General features: G+C 40.5%; 1 protein-coding gene across 3 annotated transcripts in view; it reads left to right on the forward strand.

Annotated features, from left to right (window-relative positions):
- The window catches only part of cul4b (cullin 4B), a 71,972-nt gene that overhangs the window by 25,948 nt on the left and 28,983 nt on the right, over window positions 1–17,041 (forward strand). For all 3 annotated transcript variants that reach the window (XM_068047434.1, XM_068047433.1, XM_068047432.1), the window contains 5 exons: window positions 3,132–3,294; window positions 3,380–3,469; window positions 9,235–9,317; window positions 12,217–12,284; window positions 12,518–12,636. In XM_068047434.1, the coding sequence (XP_067903535.1) occupies window positions 3,132–3,294; window positions 3,380–3,469; window positions 9,235–9,317; window positions 12,217–12,284; window positions 12,518–12,636 (523 nt within the window). The remainder of the gene's footprint in view (window positions 1–3,131; window positions 3,295–3,379; window positions 3,470–9,234; window positions 9,318–12,216; window positions 12,285–12,517; window positions 12,637–17,041) is intronic.

A 17,041-nucleotide genomic window follows, 5' to 3' on the forward strand; every position in this document is an offset into this window, starting at 1 on the left:
CTGGATCCCAGCTGCACAAAGGGAAGCCTGTAAATGAAGAAGTATGGTATATTGCTCCCCTTCAAGGAAAGTAGACTTTATTATTCCAGTAGAGGTATACTCCATGTACTATATATTCCACCTATAATACCTAACTGGGACTTATTTATAATCCTAATTCTGGGTTGTCAACATTTTTAATATTTTCAGTATTTTGTATGGTTCGTGGCCCAGTATGTAAAAGCATTACAGTGTAATACGAAGCCAAACAAACTAGAATGGCATAAGTTTGATTCCCAGTCTACATTGACTTAGATTGTCTTGGCTGGGGCATGACAATTCATCTTCGTGCTCCTGAATTAGTGCATAAATTGGCCACTGTCTCTGCTCCTGTTTGTTCTCCAGGGACCCCTGCTAGAAAGTGCATGTCTGTGGATGCCAGGTGAGAGCAGGATTGGAGTTGGCTATAATACCCTCCACAGACAAATAACTTGAAAGCACTCGCTATCTAGGCTCATAAGAATGTTGCTTTGGAGGTTTGGCATAAGCATTCTCAAGAAATTAAAGGTACCTTTTAAGTGGGGATACCATTATAACGCAGGTCAAGAGAAGGCTACTTGGGATTCTGCTGATTGCCCTTCAGAATCTTTCACCGTATGATTAGGGCAAGTACAATAATATTCTCTACTTATCCCATATAGTATGGTTTATTGTCTGAATTTTGTGATTAGATCCTTGTAATTGCAGATATATTTTCAATCTGAAGTGAGAAGGAAAAGCAAAATATAATGGAGCTAAGCAGGTAGAAGTAATGGGAACAGGGGGAGAGGACACCATGAGGAATGAGCTGGGAAACGGTTGAGAGAGACTGATACAGTGAGACATTGGAACTGCCCTCAAAAGTTTCAGGAATTTATACTCAAACTCTATCCCTGATGTGTGGGTTTACTATCTGATTGCTACATCTGAATGTCAACCATCCGCCTTCTCTTATTGTTGCTGCCTTTTCTGCTTGCACTGTTTTTGTTTCTTGTTCATCAGCTACTTAAATAGCTGTTGCATTATTTAAAATTATATAAATCAAAAGTAAAATTTGGGTGCATTTAACAATTATTTCTCCTGTTCTTCAGTTGATTTTTCAGTCTTTGTTGATAATCTATTATTCAAACTCGATCATGAATGAACCTAAGGTGTACCAACAAAAATCCAAACCACGCAGCTATGGCAAAAGTGAGAAAATAAAAAGCCAGTCAGTATCATGCCTCCTAAAAATGTTACTGCTAAATCAAATTTTCCAGCATTTGTTGCTGCTTCCTTCCTTGGTTTTTGTGTATCACTTTCCAGAAAATATGTTTTTGTGAGCTTCTTACTGATGAAATAAGTACAGGCTTTGGAAGATTTAAGAACTGCAGTTGTCATTTCACCTTACAAATTCCTGGTTGTCCAGAAGAAAATTTCCACATTTATTGACGATCTGTATTCAATGTCTCCTAATAACTGTTTAATTTGTTTTCGTATTGTAATCTGTAAGGGCATGGACTTTCAGGTTTATGTAGAAAATCTGCCTGAAATGTTTTTTGTTTTCTCTTCTTTCACTCAAGGTGCTGACTCCCTCCAGGGGTACAGATCTACAGATACCAATTGTCCTCCAATACCTTGCATAAAGTGCTCATTCTCATGTGTGAGCTTGCGCAGTGAGTTTTGGCAGGTTGATTGTGGAGGGAATCATGGATGAATTTGATCCTGTTGTTGCCTGATGCCCTTAGGTATACCGGAATTTTCCAGTGGGGTGGGGGGGGGGGGGGGGTGTCACTGGATAATGATCAGGGGCAAGAAGCCTAATTGTTTTGTTTCCTTCCCTAACCCATTTCAGGTGTTCAGGCCAATTGTAGTGCACCAGTAATTTGTTTCTATATTGCTGTTTTTGGGATGAGATACAAATTTGGCAGTTTATTTGTGGAAATCTGCCTGGAGTTTTTCAAATGTAGTTTTGTGATGAAAGCTTTTTCTACATATTTCTGAAGGCCAGTATATGGAATGGGGTAATCATTAGATTTTTGTCTTCACACTGTATGTGTGCGTCAATGTTTGCTTATCCATATTTGCACTTTTCTTGATGGGGTGGGGAGCCAATCCTATATGTTAAATTCAAGATGAACCACTTGATAAGTTTTATATATGTACATTATTGGTATGAATGTGTTAAAGGAGGCACTTGATTTTAAACCATTAATCAGAAATCACAATGTACATTATTGAAGTGATGTCATGATCTGACTTTGAAACACAAGTTTTAAAGGTTAAGGTATTGTCATTTTCCCCCCAAGTTTGCTGTAATTGAATATGCTACCATAGCCCATAAAAGGACGATATGGCTCCCTAATTGCTCAGTTGGAATTCATTATATAACTGAGTTATATTGACCAGATGATCCCACGTTAATTTTGTAATCTGCTTAACTGACCTCGCTAGATACAACTGGAGGGGTGCTACATTGGCCTCAGCACTCATGAGCTGGAGAGAATATCGGCCACAGTTTCTGCTCCTGATCACTATTCACTGAGCCCTGCGAGAAAGGGTATGTGTATATTTCCGAAGAAGGGCCTCGGACCTGAAACGTTAACTCTGCTTCTCTCTCCACAGATGCTACCAGACCTGCTGAGTATTTCCAGCATTTCTTGTTTTTATTTCAGATTTCCAGCATCCGCAGTATTTTGCTTTTATCTATGTGTATAGTTATTGGGTACAGACAGGATTGAGCTCAGCAATGGTTCCCTCTGTGATCGCAATCTATCACTGCTCACGGTATAAGTTCACACATGAAAATATCATTTGGGAGAAGTGCTGGAGGGTTGTGAGTAGCTGTGGAAATGTACTGACACAAGAATCACATCTTTTGAAGAGGAAATGAGAAATTTGTTTGGCATAAGCAAAAGGACATAAAATATTTAGGATTTCTAAAATTTTGAAATTAATTTAACGGATCAGCTTCTACAGAGCAAGATGATTTAAGAAAAAAATATCTGGAAAGAACAGGGTTTGAGATGTGCTTCCACCTTAAAACAAAATAGTATTCATGTGTACCAAATCTGTTAATAATCTCATTGTGATCTTTAACAGTCTTTATTCATTTGAGCTGTTTTCATTTGTAGGGATATGGGCCTTGAATTGTTCAGATCCCATGTAATAAGTGATCGGAAGGTTCAAAATAAAACTATTGATGGGATTCTTCTATTAATTGAGAGAGAAAGAAATGGTGAAGCTATTGATCGGAGTTTGCTTCGAAGTCTCTTAAGTATGCTGTCAGATTTACAGGTAAGATTTGAATCCTTTCAGATGCAGCTAATCCAGTTATGTTCATTTGTAACAGTTAAATCTATTTGTGTTTTTTTTCTTTTAGATATATCAAGATTCATTTGAACAAAGATTTTTGGAAGAGACTAATCGTCTATACGCTGCAGAAGGTCAAAGACTGATGCAAGAACGAGAGGTATGCAGCATGTTGTCTTTGCCAGCCCAGTATGAGGCATTCTTTTGAAGTAGCATATTGATGAACAAACATACTGTGCCACAGAGCTTTAGAACCTGGTGTTACTTGGGTTATTACCAGCACACCAGCATATTTTTAAGGACATGGGCCTGGAATTGTTTATATATCCTAATAACTGAACAGAGGTTCAAAATAAAGTTATTGATGGCATTCTTCCATTAATTGAGAGAAAGAAAAGGTAAAACTGTTAGCAGTTTACAAGAAATGAAGTATTTCTTGATGGGGAAATCTGAGCTTAAGTGAACATAACGTAAATAGGAGCAGGAGTAGGCCATTCGGCCCCTCAAGCCTGCCCCACCATTCAATAAGATCATGGCTGATCTGCCCCAGACCTCAACTGCTGTTTCGTGCCAGCTCCTCATAGCCCTCAACTCCCCGATATTTCAAAAATCTATCTACCTCCTCTTAAAATACTTTCAGTGATGTAGCCTCCACAATTCTCTGGGGTAGAGAATTCCAGACATTCACTACCCTCTGAGAGAAGAAATTCCTTCGCATCTCAATTTTAAATGAGTGTCCCCTTATTCTGTAACTATGTCCCCTAGTTCGAGATTCCCCCACCAGTAGTAGCATCTTCTCAACTTATACCCTGTCAAGCCTCTTCAGAATCTTGTACGTTTCAATAAGATCATCCCTCATTCTTCTAAACTCTAATGAATAAAGGCCTAACCTGTTTAGCCTTTCTTGATAAGTCAACTCTTTCATTCCAGGAATCAGTCTAGTGAATCTCTTTTAAACTGCCTCTAATGTCAGTATATCCTTTCTTAAATATGGGGACCAAAACTGTACACATTATTCCAGGTGCGGCCTCAGCAACACCCTGTACAGCTGTAACCAGACTTCCCTATTTTTAAACTCCAACCCCCTAGCAATAAAGACCAAAATTCCATTTGCCGCCTTAATTACTTGCTGCATCTGCATGCTAACTTTTTGTGTTTCATGCATAAGAACACCCAGATCCCTCTGAGCTGCACTTTTTTGAAGTCTCTCTCCATTTAAATAATCTGCCTTTTGATTCTTCCTACCAAAGTGCATGACCTCATACTTACCTACATTAAACTCTGTCTGCCAAGATTTTGCCCACTCACTCAACCTATCTATATCCCCTTGCAGATTCCTTATGTCCTCATCACAACATGCACTCCCACCTATTTTTGTATCGTCAGCAAATTTGGGTATATTACACTCTGCCCCCTCCTCCAAGTCATTAATATAGATAGTAAATAATTGAGGCCCTAGAACTGATCCTTGTGGTACTCCACTAGCTACATCTTTCCAACCTGAAAAAGACCCATTAATTCCAACTCTGTCTTCTGTGAGTTGACCAATCCTCAATCCATGCTAATACATTACCCCCAATACCGTGTACTCCCATCTCGTGCAATAATCTTTTATGTGGCATCTTATCGAATGCCTTCTGGAAATCTAAATACACTACATCTACCAGTTCCCCTTTATCAACTCTGCTTGTTATATTCTCAAATAAATCTAGCAAATTTGTTAAACATGATTTCCCTTTCACAAAACCATGTTGACTCTCTTTGATTGCATTAAGCTTTTCTAAATGTCCTGCTATTTCTTCCTTAATAATGAACTCTAGCATTTTCCCAATCACCGATGTTAGGCTGACTGGCCTATAGTTTCCTGCTTTTTGTCTCTCTCCCTTCTTGAACAGGGGCGTCACATTAGTGGTTTTCCAATCTGCTGGGACCCTCCCAGAATCCAGTGAGTTCGGGAATATTTCAACCAATGCCTCCACAATCCCTGCAGCCACTTCCTTTAAAACCCTTGGATGTAGGCCAACAGGTCCTGGCGACTTGTCTGCCTTTAGCCCCATTAGTTTGTCAAATACTTTGTCCCTCGTGATCAAGACTGTTACAAGATCTTTCCTCCCATTAGCTCCTTGCTTATCTGATATCTATGGGATGTTTGTAGTGTCCTCCACCGTGAAGACCGATGCAAAATATTGGTTTTAAATTATCTTGTCATTTCCCTGTTCCCCGTTATCAATTCTCCAGTCACATCCTCCAAGGGTCCCACGCTCACTTTAGCTACTCTCTTTTTCTGTACCCGTAGAAGCTCTTGTTGGTTGTTTTTATATTTCTTGCCAATATACTTTCATAATCAATTTTCTCCCTGTTTATTAGCTTTTTAGTCATCCGCTGCTGGTTCCTAAAAAAAAATTCCCAATCCACTGGCCTACCACTAGTTTTCGCCGCTTTCTATGCCTGATTGGATACTCTCCTTGACCTCCTTTGTTAACCACGGGTGGTTAACAGAAATTTTACAAAATGTTTCCTGGTAAAGAAAGTCCCCTCTTGCTGCTAGGTGTCAGGTTCCTGCACAAAATCAGTCCAGGTAGTATCAATCAAGATTCTGATTGGCTAATAACTCAAAACTGCCTGTGATTTGGCATAATTGACAATTGCACTTGGAGATGTTACGGAACGGAGAGTGTGGCAAAAGGAAGAGATCTGTAATTTTTTCAAGCAGTATGCTAAATCCTCTTAAAATTATGGGGAGAGATTATATAAACAAGGCTTATATTCTGGAAATATAAAACGTTAATTGATTTAATTGAGCTTTTAGGATTTTGAAAGGAATTGGGCAGATAAAGAGAAACTTTTCTGCTGGTAGGAGATATTAGGACAAGGAGATAGAACCTTAAAATCAGAGCTGGCCATTCAGAAGAGAAATTAGAAAACACGTCTTTACACACAGGATGGTAGAAGTGTGGAGCTCTCTCCCAGAAGAAGCAGTAGGTACTAGCTCAAGTAATAATTTAAACTCTAAGGTCAATAGATTTTTGCCTGTCAAGGGTATTCAGGGATCTAAAGCCAAAGCAGGTAAATGGAGTTGGGTTACGGATCAGGTGTGATCTCATAGAATGGCAGGACAAGTTCGAGGGGCTGAATGGCCCATTCCTATTTCTGTGTTACTTATGACTCATCTAGTGAGTGGCCCATATATGATAAAATCCCTTGTCAGTTAGGCAGAATTGTGATTAAATGCTACGTCTAGTTCCTGATCTATTTTGTACTACTTTGCTGCCATTTGTACTTCCTTAACATCTTTAAAAATTAGAGCAGCTGGAAAGTACAATTATAAATGACTTGGGAGAGCCGTTTTTTCCTGGGACTGTTTTAGAAGGAAATGGAGCTTGACAGGTAGAGGAATGTGGAAAGTGAGGGATACAAGAAAGTAGATGACCTTATCTGTTACCTTGATCATGACAGTACAGAGACTGCATGAGATGCCACGGTCAAGGGCATGGCCGTCAATATGTAGGAGAGATTAAATGGAGAGTGTGTTCAAAGGGGAGAGAAAAAGGGGAGTTGAAGTGGAAATTGAAATAATCAAGGATGAAGAATAGCATAGTAAAGATGCTATGGGAGGCTATTTTGTTAATTTTGTTCAACTTGGAGTAATGTTCTGGTGGGAGGGACGATAGGGAATGGGAAAGGAGAGGCAAGAGGAGTGAACAAAGTGATCTGCTTGTAGAAGGTACAAGAGGTGCATAGGAAGAAACTGAGGTGTGACATGGTCCTGAGCATCTAACTGATGTCACTGGGGCAGATCGTGGAAAATGTAGCCAAGTGGAGAAGCTTTGGTGTGGAATAAGGTGTCGGCATCAGTGAATCAAGTGTCAGTCAAAGTCAGAATGTCAGTACATTTGTCCAGAATGAAGTTGTGTGTAGTGGACTCATGTGTTAGCCCTTTCCTATCCTGAGTGGTGTGAAACAGGGCTGTGTTCTCGCACCCACACTTTTTGGGATTTTCTTCTCCCTGCTGCTTTCACATGCGTTCAAATCCTCTGAAGAAGGAATTTTCCTCCACACAAGATCAGGGGGCAGGTTGTTCAACCTTGCCCGTCTAAGAGCGAAGTCCAAAGTACGGAAAGTCCTCATCAGAGAACTCCTCTTTGCTGACGATGCTGCTTTAACATCTCACACTGAAGAATGCCTGCAGAGTCTCATCGACAGGTTTGCGTCTGCCTGCAATGAATTTGGCCTAACCATCAGCCTCAAGAAAACGAACATCATGGGGCAGGATGTCAGAAATGCTCCATCCATCAATATTGGCGACCACGCTCTGGAAGTGGTTCAAGAGTTCACCTACCTAGGCTCAACTATCACCAGTAACCTGTCTCTAGATGCAGAAATCAACAAGCGCATGGGTAAGGCTTCCACTGCTATGTTCAGACTGGCCAAGAGAGTGTGGGAAAATGGCGCACTGACACGGAACACAAAAGTCCGAGTGTATCAGGCCTGTGTCCTCAGTACCTTGCTCTACGGCAGCGAGGCCTGGACAATGTATGCCAGCCAAGAGCGACGTCTCAATTCATTCCATCTTCGCTGCCTTCGGAGAATACTTGGCATCAGGTGGCAGGACTATATCTCCAACACAGAAGTCCTTGAAGCGGCCAACATCCCCAGCTTATACACACTACTGAGTCAGCGGCGCTTGAGATGGCTTGGCCATGTGAGCCGCATGGAAGATGGCAGGATCCCCAAAGACACATTGTACAGCGAGCTCGCCACTGGTATCAGACCCACCGGCCGTCCATGTCTCCGTTATAAAGACGTCTGCAAACGCGACATGAAATCGTGTGACATTGATCACAAGTCGTGGGAGTCAGTTGCCAGCATTCGCCAGAGCTGGCGGGCAGCCATAAAGACAGGGCTAAATTGTGGCAAGTCGAAGAGACTTAGTAGTTGGCAGGAAAAAAGACAGAGGCGCAAGGGGAGAGCCAACTGTGCAACAGCCCCAACAAACAAATTTCTCTGCAGCACCTGTGGAAGAGCCTGTTACTCCAGAATTGGCCTTTATAGCCACTCCAGGCGCTGCTTCACAAACCACTGACCACCTCCAGGCGCGTATCCATTGTCTCTCGAGATAAGGAGGCCCAAAAGAAAACTCATGTGTTAGTGAGCAACTGCAGAAGAGTGATTAGTTGGTGTGCAACTTAAGGCCCAAGAGCAGCGAGGGCCAGGGAGCCAGGGGAGTTTGAAAAGAAAATCTGTGAAATCATATATTCTCCTCCACTTCCTCAGTTGCTTCTCACTTCCTGCTCTCTTTTTTTTTGCTCCCACCATCCTCCCTTTCTTCCCCTTCTCTCTTCCCATTCTTGTTCTCCTTAATGGATCATCTTCTGGAGAAACTGTTTCATCACTTTTTGTTTTTCTTGAACCAGCTTTCTACTGTTCCATTCCCTCCTGTCCTATAGATATGACTGCTTTTTGCATATGGTCCAATAGCTGTTTGGTATCTCACCCCAACTACCATTCATGTGATCTTTCGTGATGAGTGTAGACAGGCTATTTTACCACAGGGGGATCACAGCTAAGTTAGGTCCTATTCCCACCCAATGTTTGAATGCACTTGCTTATAGGATAGCAATCGAGCCACCCACCCTCTTTTTCTCCCTTGTCTGACCAATAAATGCTGAGTCAAATTGGATCGCTCACCACATCTTAGTTCATCCAAATTTGCATAGTTGGAGATGAAGCCTGGGACATTCTTGTCTCTGTAACTTGGTGTTGCACTGAGCAATTTCTTCACCTTTTGGGCCATAACGTTCAGAAAAATGTTGGCTATGAAATTTCAAATTTAAATGTTCTGCTAATGATTGAAACTTAACTCAGTTCAAGAAATATTCACCTGCAGACTGTTTGGTTAAGTGATATTCTCTTTATTCCATTTAGGTTCCAGAGTACTTGCACCATGTTAATAAACGTTTAGAGGAAGAAGCAGATCGGGTTATCACTTACTTGGATCAGAGCACACAGTAAGTGCAATTTTTTAAGAAAAGTAGTCATTGCAGCTTATGATGTACTGTCTAACCAACATTGCAATATAAGTTTGGATGAAAAAGACCATTTGGTCCATTTTATCTCAACCTTCCAGCATACCAACTCACTCTTCACATTACAGCATCCAACTGTTCCATGCACAAGTCCAGTGTTTTGACTTCAAGTGCTCTTGCTGTAACTTGCTCTATCCTTCGCAGTCTATGAAGAAATGCTCCTGACATCTGTCCTAAACTTGCCTTTTGCAACCCTGAATGATTTATGATTGAAAATAAAAGTATATTAATTATTGCTTAAATGTATATATGCAAGCTGTGACTTGAGTGGTGAGTATTTGGCATAAGGGCTATGGACTAGTACTGGTGCAAATTGTAATCATTATACACACCTTCATCACGCTTCATTTGAAGTTTGGCTGAAAGACGGCTCAACTGCAACTACTAATGTTTGATGCTTGCTACCTCAGCTATACCTTCCCGCACTATCCCAATATCCCTTCATTCCCGTCATATCCAAAAATCTGTCAATCTCTGACTTGAATATACTTAACAACTGAGCATCCACAGCTCTCTGGGATAGAGAATTACAAAGGTTCATGACCCTTTGAGTAAAGAAATTTCTACTCATCTCAGTTCTAAATGGGCGATCCCTTATTCTGAAACTGACCCCCCCTCCTTATTCTGGAGTCCCTAGCCAGGGAAACCTCTTCCGGCACCAATCCCCTTAAGAATTTGATATGTTTCAATGAGATTACCTCTCATTATTCATTAAGGAAATGTATAATCATTGCGAATTATGAATTAATTTTTTAAATGTTTATGTCATTGTTTACCTACCTTCATATCTTTTAATTTAGTTTCCCAGTCTACCTTAGCCAGCTCGCTCATCATACTTCCAGAGTTTGGTTTAAGACCCTAGATTCATACTTAACTATAAAACACTCAAACTCAATATAAAATTCATCATATTATGATCACTCTTCCCCACAGGCTCCTTTTCTACAAACTCTTACATTGCATAATACTAAATCTAAAATGGCCTGTTCCCGAGTTGGTTCCTTGACATACTGATCTAGAAAAATATCTTGGAATACATTCTGTAAACTCATCCTCTACAGTCTTATTGCAAATTTGGTTTGCCCAGTCTATGTGGCGGTTGAAGTCCTCCATGATTACTATATTACTCTTGTTACATGCACCTCTTATTTCCTGCTTTATACACTCTTTGACACTATAACTACTGTTAGGGGGGCTATAAACTATCCCCATCTTTGTTTTATGCCCTTGTTTGTTAGTTCCACCCAACTTGAGTTCCTGAGATTTGATCCTTTCTCTCGACTGTTTTAACCCACTCTGAATTATCTCTTTTAAAGGTCAAGGATCCTGGAATATTTAATTCCCAACCTTGGTCACTCTGAAACCAAGTTTCTGTAATAGCTGTTAGATCAAACATTAATTTATATCTGTGCTGTTACTTGATCTATTTTGTTAATACTTTGCACATTCAAATATAGTGCCTTGAACATGATTTTTTTTTTTGTCTTACTCTGGTCACTAATGCCCTAGTACATTTGTTAATCTTCCTTCTCCTTCCTGAAACACCTGCCTTACACACCACTCTTTCAGTCATGCATTTAACCTTCTAATTTCTTTGTCTCTCTGCCAATTTGCATGTTTCTTGGGTAACAATCTGTGAGATTCTGCGTTTTAATTTTGACCCTAGTATCTCGTGCTCTCTCAGCAGAAACTCATTCCTTGTTCAACTATGTCATTGATCCCGACTTGGACCTCGACAACTGGATCCTCTCCCTCCCACTACAAATTCTTCTCCAACCTTTGGAACCCCCCATAACGGCTGCAAAGAACAATATCTATACCCCTGATCATACTGTCCACATTACTTTTCACTTCCCTAACTTGAATGGCCTCCTGTACCATTAACAGTTTGCTCATCCACCCTACAAACTGCCCTCATCTGCACATGCAGCAAGAACCTCATCCCTAATAATAATAATAGAATAAAAGCAAAATGCTGCGGATGCTGGAAATCTGAAATAAAAACAAGAAATGCTGGAAATACTCAGTAGGTCTGGTAGCATCTGTGGAGAGAGAAGCAGAGCTAACGTTTCAGGTCAGTGACCCTTCTTCAGAACTGCTTCCTCATCCCTGTTGGGTAAAGGGCAAAGGCTGAGGCTCCCACAGTAGTGCATCTGGGATACCCTTACCTGCCTGACTTGCAGTCACACCCTCCTGTCCATGATCACAAACCAGACCTGCACCACTACCTAACCTAAGGGGTGTATCTACCACCTGGATCAAAGTTCCTCCCTGATGTCCGACAGTATCTGCACCTTGAACTCGAGCTCAACAACCCTGAGCCATGGAGATGTTGATGCAAACATTTACTGCAGATCTGGTTGTCCAGGATCGCAATGCTTTCCACAACTGCTGCATGCTGCAGTTATGGTACACCACTTGTACTGCCATCCCTTTTTAACCTTGTTTTATATATTTAATTAATGAAAGTTTATGTATTTAATCAACCTGACTTTTTTTGTTTCTAAACAAATTACTTGATCTAGCTTGCTATAGGTAGGTTAACTTCAATATTTCCTGTAAACTTACCCCCCACTGTTCCTCCTTGTGCTGTGACATCAATTTACGATTTATTTTTTTCTCATGTCATACCTCCCGCATCGTCCTCTGCTGCTGCTCTGCCACAATTCTGTTTAAATGCTTGAGGTCGCTACCATGGTGTTTCTCTTGTTCCCGGTTCTCCTCACACTCGAAATAGATTTTAGTCTGTGTAAAATTAAAATTACAGATTCTTATTTAACTATTTAAATTGTTTTTGATCTGTGTTTTAATTTTTTTTTAGAAAGCCTCTAATAGCCACAGTGGAAAAACAACTTCTAGGTGAACATTTACCAGCCATTCTCCAGAAAGGTAACCTGGATTTTTGTACACTAATGCAAACTGTTCTGTATGCTCTGCACCAATAAGCTTTAATCAAATCATTTGTTCATTTTTTCCTTGGAGCTTGACAGTAAAATATAAATCATGAGTTGAAACTTAGATTTGCACAGAAGTGTTTATTCCATGATGGAATTTTTGATTTTGTAATGCTTCTGCATTTTTGTGCCTCCCAAAAAAACAAAATTATTCTTAAAACCCTACAGGTTTAAACAGCCTTCTGGATGAAAACAGGATACAAGATCTTTCTCTTCTTTACCAACTTTTTAGTAGGGTTCGAGGTGGAGTACAGGTTCTTCTGCAACATTGGATTGAATATATAAAGGTATATTAAGGTCATTTCTCCTCATAGTCGTTAACCACCTTAACCTACTAAACTTAATGTAAATTGAAGAATGCAAGTTGCCTACAGCATTTTCTCAGTTAACCTGAACAGTTATAAGGTGGTTTGAAAGTGCTGTATCCACCTTTTTTTATCACCAGTTAATTTGTTATTGGCTAAAACATATGATGCTGAACTTGATTTCTCCAAACTCTGTTTGTAAGCTCCCTATTTCCAGTACCAGGTGTGTATTTTTAATTCCTTTTCAGTTACTTATTCTGCCATTCTCTTAGTTTTGTGATTTTTCTTTTTCTCTCCGTCACTGATTTGAGGCCTCTATAAATGTTTGTCCTGGCACATTGTTGGTTAAAGGCATCACTCAGTGTAGCACTAAAATAAGCAGTCCAGAGCTTTTAGGTTTGATTTCTAATCATTGCTGGGTTAGTTGATCTTAACCATGTTAATTAGCTACAATATAAAGAAATAATTCCTGTTGACTTCTTAAATTTATTCTGTGAGCCCTGAACCTGCGTTTGCTTGTCTTGCTACCCTAGCATGTTGATGTATTATTGGCGCATGTTTGCTTTCTCTATCCATCTTTTATTTCTTTAAGTTTCCTGTATTGAAGTCTCTTGGGACAGTAGAGGACTGGCTTATGAAGCTTGTTCCTTATATCTGATTACTCTGCCACCAAGGATCAGCCTGTTTGCTCTACTTTGCACTGTCTCTAGGATTTAGATGGCCAAGTGCAGTTTGGGCTTTGTTGTGCCTTAGCGTGATTTCTAGAGATTTGAACTCAATTGTTGTGACAGTATAACCGAACATGCTAGTTGCTTTGCTTATTGGAACATCACACTATTCAGACACAGTGACTGATAGGTCATTTAACACCCCATAAGTCTCTCTCAGTTGGTCACCACTTCTCTACCTTGCACCCACTTTCCTGAGGAAAAAATTCTCACCCACCTACCTTCTACTTTTACTTGTAGTGTGCAGTATCTTGCATTTTTCTGCAGTTAACTGCATCCTAGGTGCAAATTCTGTCAAGCTCTCTTTCTAAGATGGTAGATGACTCTTCTTGGTTTCTTCTGTAAATCTAAGAGCTTTATACTGAGAGTCTGATTATAGGGCACATATGTATACCAGAAAAGAGTAAATCTTCAGACTTCTACTCAGTACCTCTTGTCCACCTACCCATTGCAATCTAGCTGGTGCAATTCAGGTGCACTCTCAAAAGCTTTTTCTCGTGCCAGCGCAAAGGTCTACTTCCACGGACAAATCCGCATTTCCTACGAGCTGAAATATGATCTGACGTGCATCATTTAGAGAGTCATGTGCACTGGGTGAACAATAACACTACCCTTCTGACTAGACAAGTAGCACTCTGATAGGTATACCTCAGACTCAACAATAGATCAAGTTGATTAAGAAACTAAGTTATCAGAAGCAAAAGTTTGAAAGGTTAAATATTAGGTAAATAAATCAAGGTTAGTTAACTTTGAATATGTCAGCTCTCTAGTCAACTTTACTTTGGGCCAAAGTAAAAGGCGGGATGCAAAACCTGGGCGCAGATATGATGGATCGAATAGCCTTTTTGCGTTAAACATCTGTGAATCAAAGTTGAACATTTATGGAATGTTCCAAAAGCCCAGCTTGAGAGCTGATTGGGCAAATAGAAATTCACTATTGAAATTAATTTAATACTGGCTGGCAGTTAAACTTGCTCTTTTTTTGTAATCTAAATTAAGATCATGGAAGTCCCAAAGACTATCTTTCAATTACGTGAGGCTGTTGGATCATAGTAGATTTTGAAGGTAGATAAGTGGCTTGGCAGTTGTTCTTTGTTTGCACATGTGAAACAGAGTCAATCTCAGAGAAATAACTCCATTCTCCAACTGCACCCCCACCCCCAAGTCACTGAGCTAGATACCATTACTTTTACAGGGCAACTGAAAAGATCATTGATGTAACTAATTGTTGGTGAGCAATAATAACTATTTGTAACACAAGTGAATTTTGCATCTAACGCTCATTAAGTCCATCTCAGAAAATATGACTCTTGTTTGAAGTAGCATTGTAGTTGACAAATATTTATTTAATGCACATGCAGATGGCTTCCAGCATGCTTTACAGCTAATACTCCATTCCATTCTCCCAGTTTCTCCATCTCCGACGCATCTGCTCTAATGATGCAACCTTCCACGACTGCACTTCTGATATGTCTTCCTTTTTCCTCAACCAAGGATTTCCCCCACTGTGGTTGACAGGGCCCTCAATCGTGTTCGGCCCATTTCCCGCACCTCTACCCTCACCCCTTCCCCTCCCTCCCAGAACCACGACAGGTTTCCCCTTGTCCTCACTTTCCGCTCCACCAGCCTCCACATCCAAAGGATCATCCTCCGCCATTTCCGACACGTCCATCGTGATGCCACTACCAAACGCATCTTCCCCTCCCCTGTTAGCATTCTGAAAGGATCGTTCCCTCCGTGACGCACCTGTCCACTCCTCCATTACCCCCAACACCCCTTCCCATGCAATTGCAGGAGATGTAATACCTCCACTTTTACCTCCTCTCTCTTCACTATCCAAGGCCCCAAACACTCCTTTCAGGTGAAGCAGCGATTTACTTGTACTTCTTTCAATTTAGTATACTGTTTTCGCTGTTCACAATGTGGCCTTCTCTACATTGGGGAGACCAAATGCAGATTGACCGCTTTGCGGAACACCTCTGCTCAGTCCAAAAGCATGACCCCGAGCTTCCGGTTGCTTTCCATTTCAACACTCCCCCCTGCTCTCATGCCCACATATCTGTCATGGGCTTCCTACAGTGTTCCAGTGAACATCAATGCAAGCTAGAGGCACAGCATCTCATTTACCGATTAGGCACGCTACAGCCTGCTGGACTGAACATTGAGTTCAATAATTTCAGAGCATGACGGGGCTCCCCTTTTTATATTCATTTTTTTTCTTTTAGTTTGTTTCATCATTTTTCTTACCATGTGCCTACCCACTGTTTTTTTCATGTTTGTGCTTTGGGCCAATGCTGTTCATTTTTCTGTTCATTAACACTCTCTCTGCACTAACGCTTTGTCTTTCAACACACCATTAACATACGGTTTGCCTTTGCTCCATGACCTTCTGGTCGCTTATTCTCTGTGACCCTGTCCTATCAACGCCTTTACTTTTGTTATCTCTTGCCCCACCCCCGCTTTATTTGCTTAAAACCTATTAAATTTCTAACCTTTGCCAGTTCTGATGAAGGGTCGCTGACCTGAAACATTAACTCTGCTTCTCTCTCCACTGATGCTGCCAGACCTGCTGAGTATTTCCAGCATTTCTTGTTTTTATTTGTGCAGCTAATAGCATCAGCTAATAAAATCCCATGAGGAAATACTAAAAATACAGCCTTCTATGATTTGAAATAACAGGTCTCTGATCCAGCTTAATGACAATGCTTGTTTTTGTTTTTATGGCAACTATTCACATTTTATTATAGATGCCCACTGATCTTGGTTTGTAAAGGCGTTTCTTGTGCATTATCAAAGGTCATTTGGTAGTAGTGATGTACTGTCATATTGTGCCCTTCACCTTTTAATTTAGGATGTCACCTTTTCTAAACTGTCTGAGGCGGATCCAAAGTAACCTTTGTAAAGCCATACTGGCTGTTACTTTACATCTGGTAAATGTATATTTTGCTTCCAATTTTTGATTCTATTGATATTCTGACTACTGAGGTCAGACCACAGGGTCCGTAGTTGTCAGTTTGCCATTTTTTTAACAATGGGAACTACATTTCTGTCTTTCCAGTCTGTTGGAATATCCTGTGTTCGTTGACTCTCAATAACAGATAAGAATGTGAAAAATGGATACAGTATCCTGGGCTATGTACAGTTTATCCATTCCAAGGGGTTTATTGGTATTCATTCTCTTAAACCTTTCTAAAATATCTAATTCATAGACATCAGAGTCTGCATGTTTAATGTCTGATTTTGAATGCTATGTCCTACATGGCCTCCTTGGCATAAATGTCTGAGAAGTAGTTATGTAGCATGTTAGCTATAATAAATCAGATTTATATAGTATTTTAATGCAGAAAAAAATTCAAGGTACTTCACAAGAACTATCAGCTGAAGAAGGTGGTATTAGAATGTGTGTCTAACTGTTTTCTCAGTAATGGGTTTTAAAGGAGATCTTAAAGAAGGTGAGGAGATTGAGTTGGAGAAGTTTGGGGGGGATTTGGAGAGCCTTGTTTACCTGTAGCTGACACCGTGGCTAACAACAGTGGAGTGATGGGATGGAGGAATGCACAAGAGGCTAGAATCTGAAAAATTGAGAGTTCAGGTGGGGAATTGTAGGGCTTGAGGAGGTTAGAGATGGGTAGGGCTGAGCCTCTGGAAAGATTTAAAGG

Source organism: Heterodontus francisci, chromosome 15 (assembly GCF_036365525.1).
Source record: "Heterodontus francisci isolate sHetFra1 chromosome 15, sHetFra1.hap1, whole genome shotgun sequence".
Taxonomy (NCBI): Eukaryota; Metazoa; Chordata; class Chondrichthyes; order Heterodontiformes; family Heterodontidae; genus Heterodontus; species Heterodontus francisci.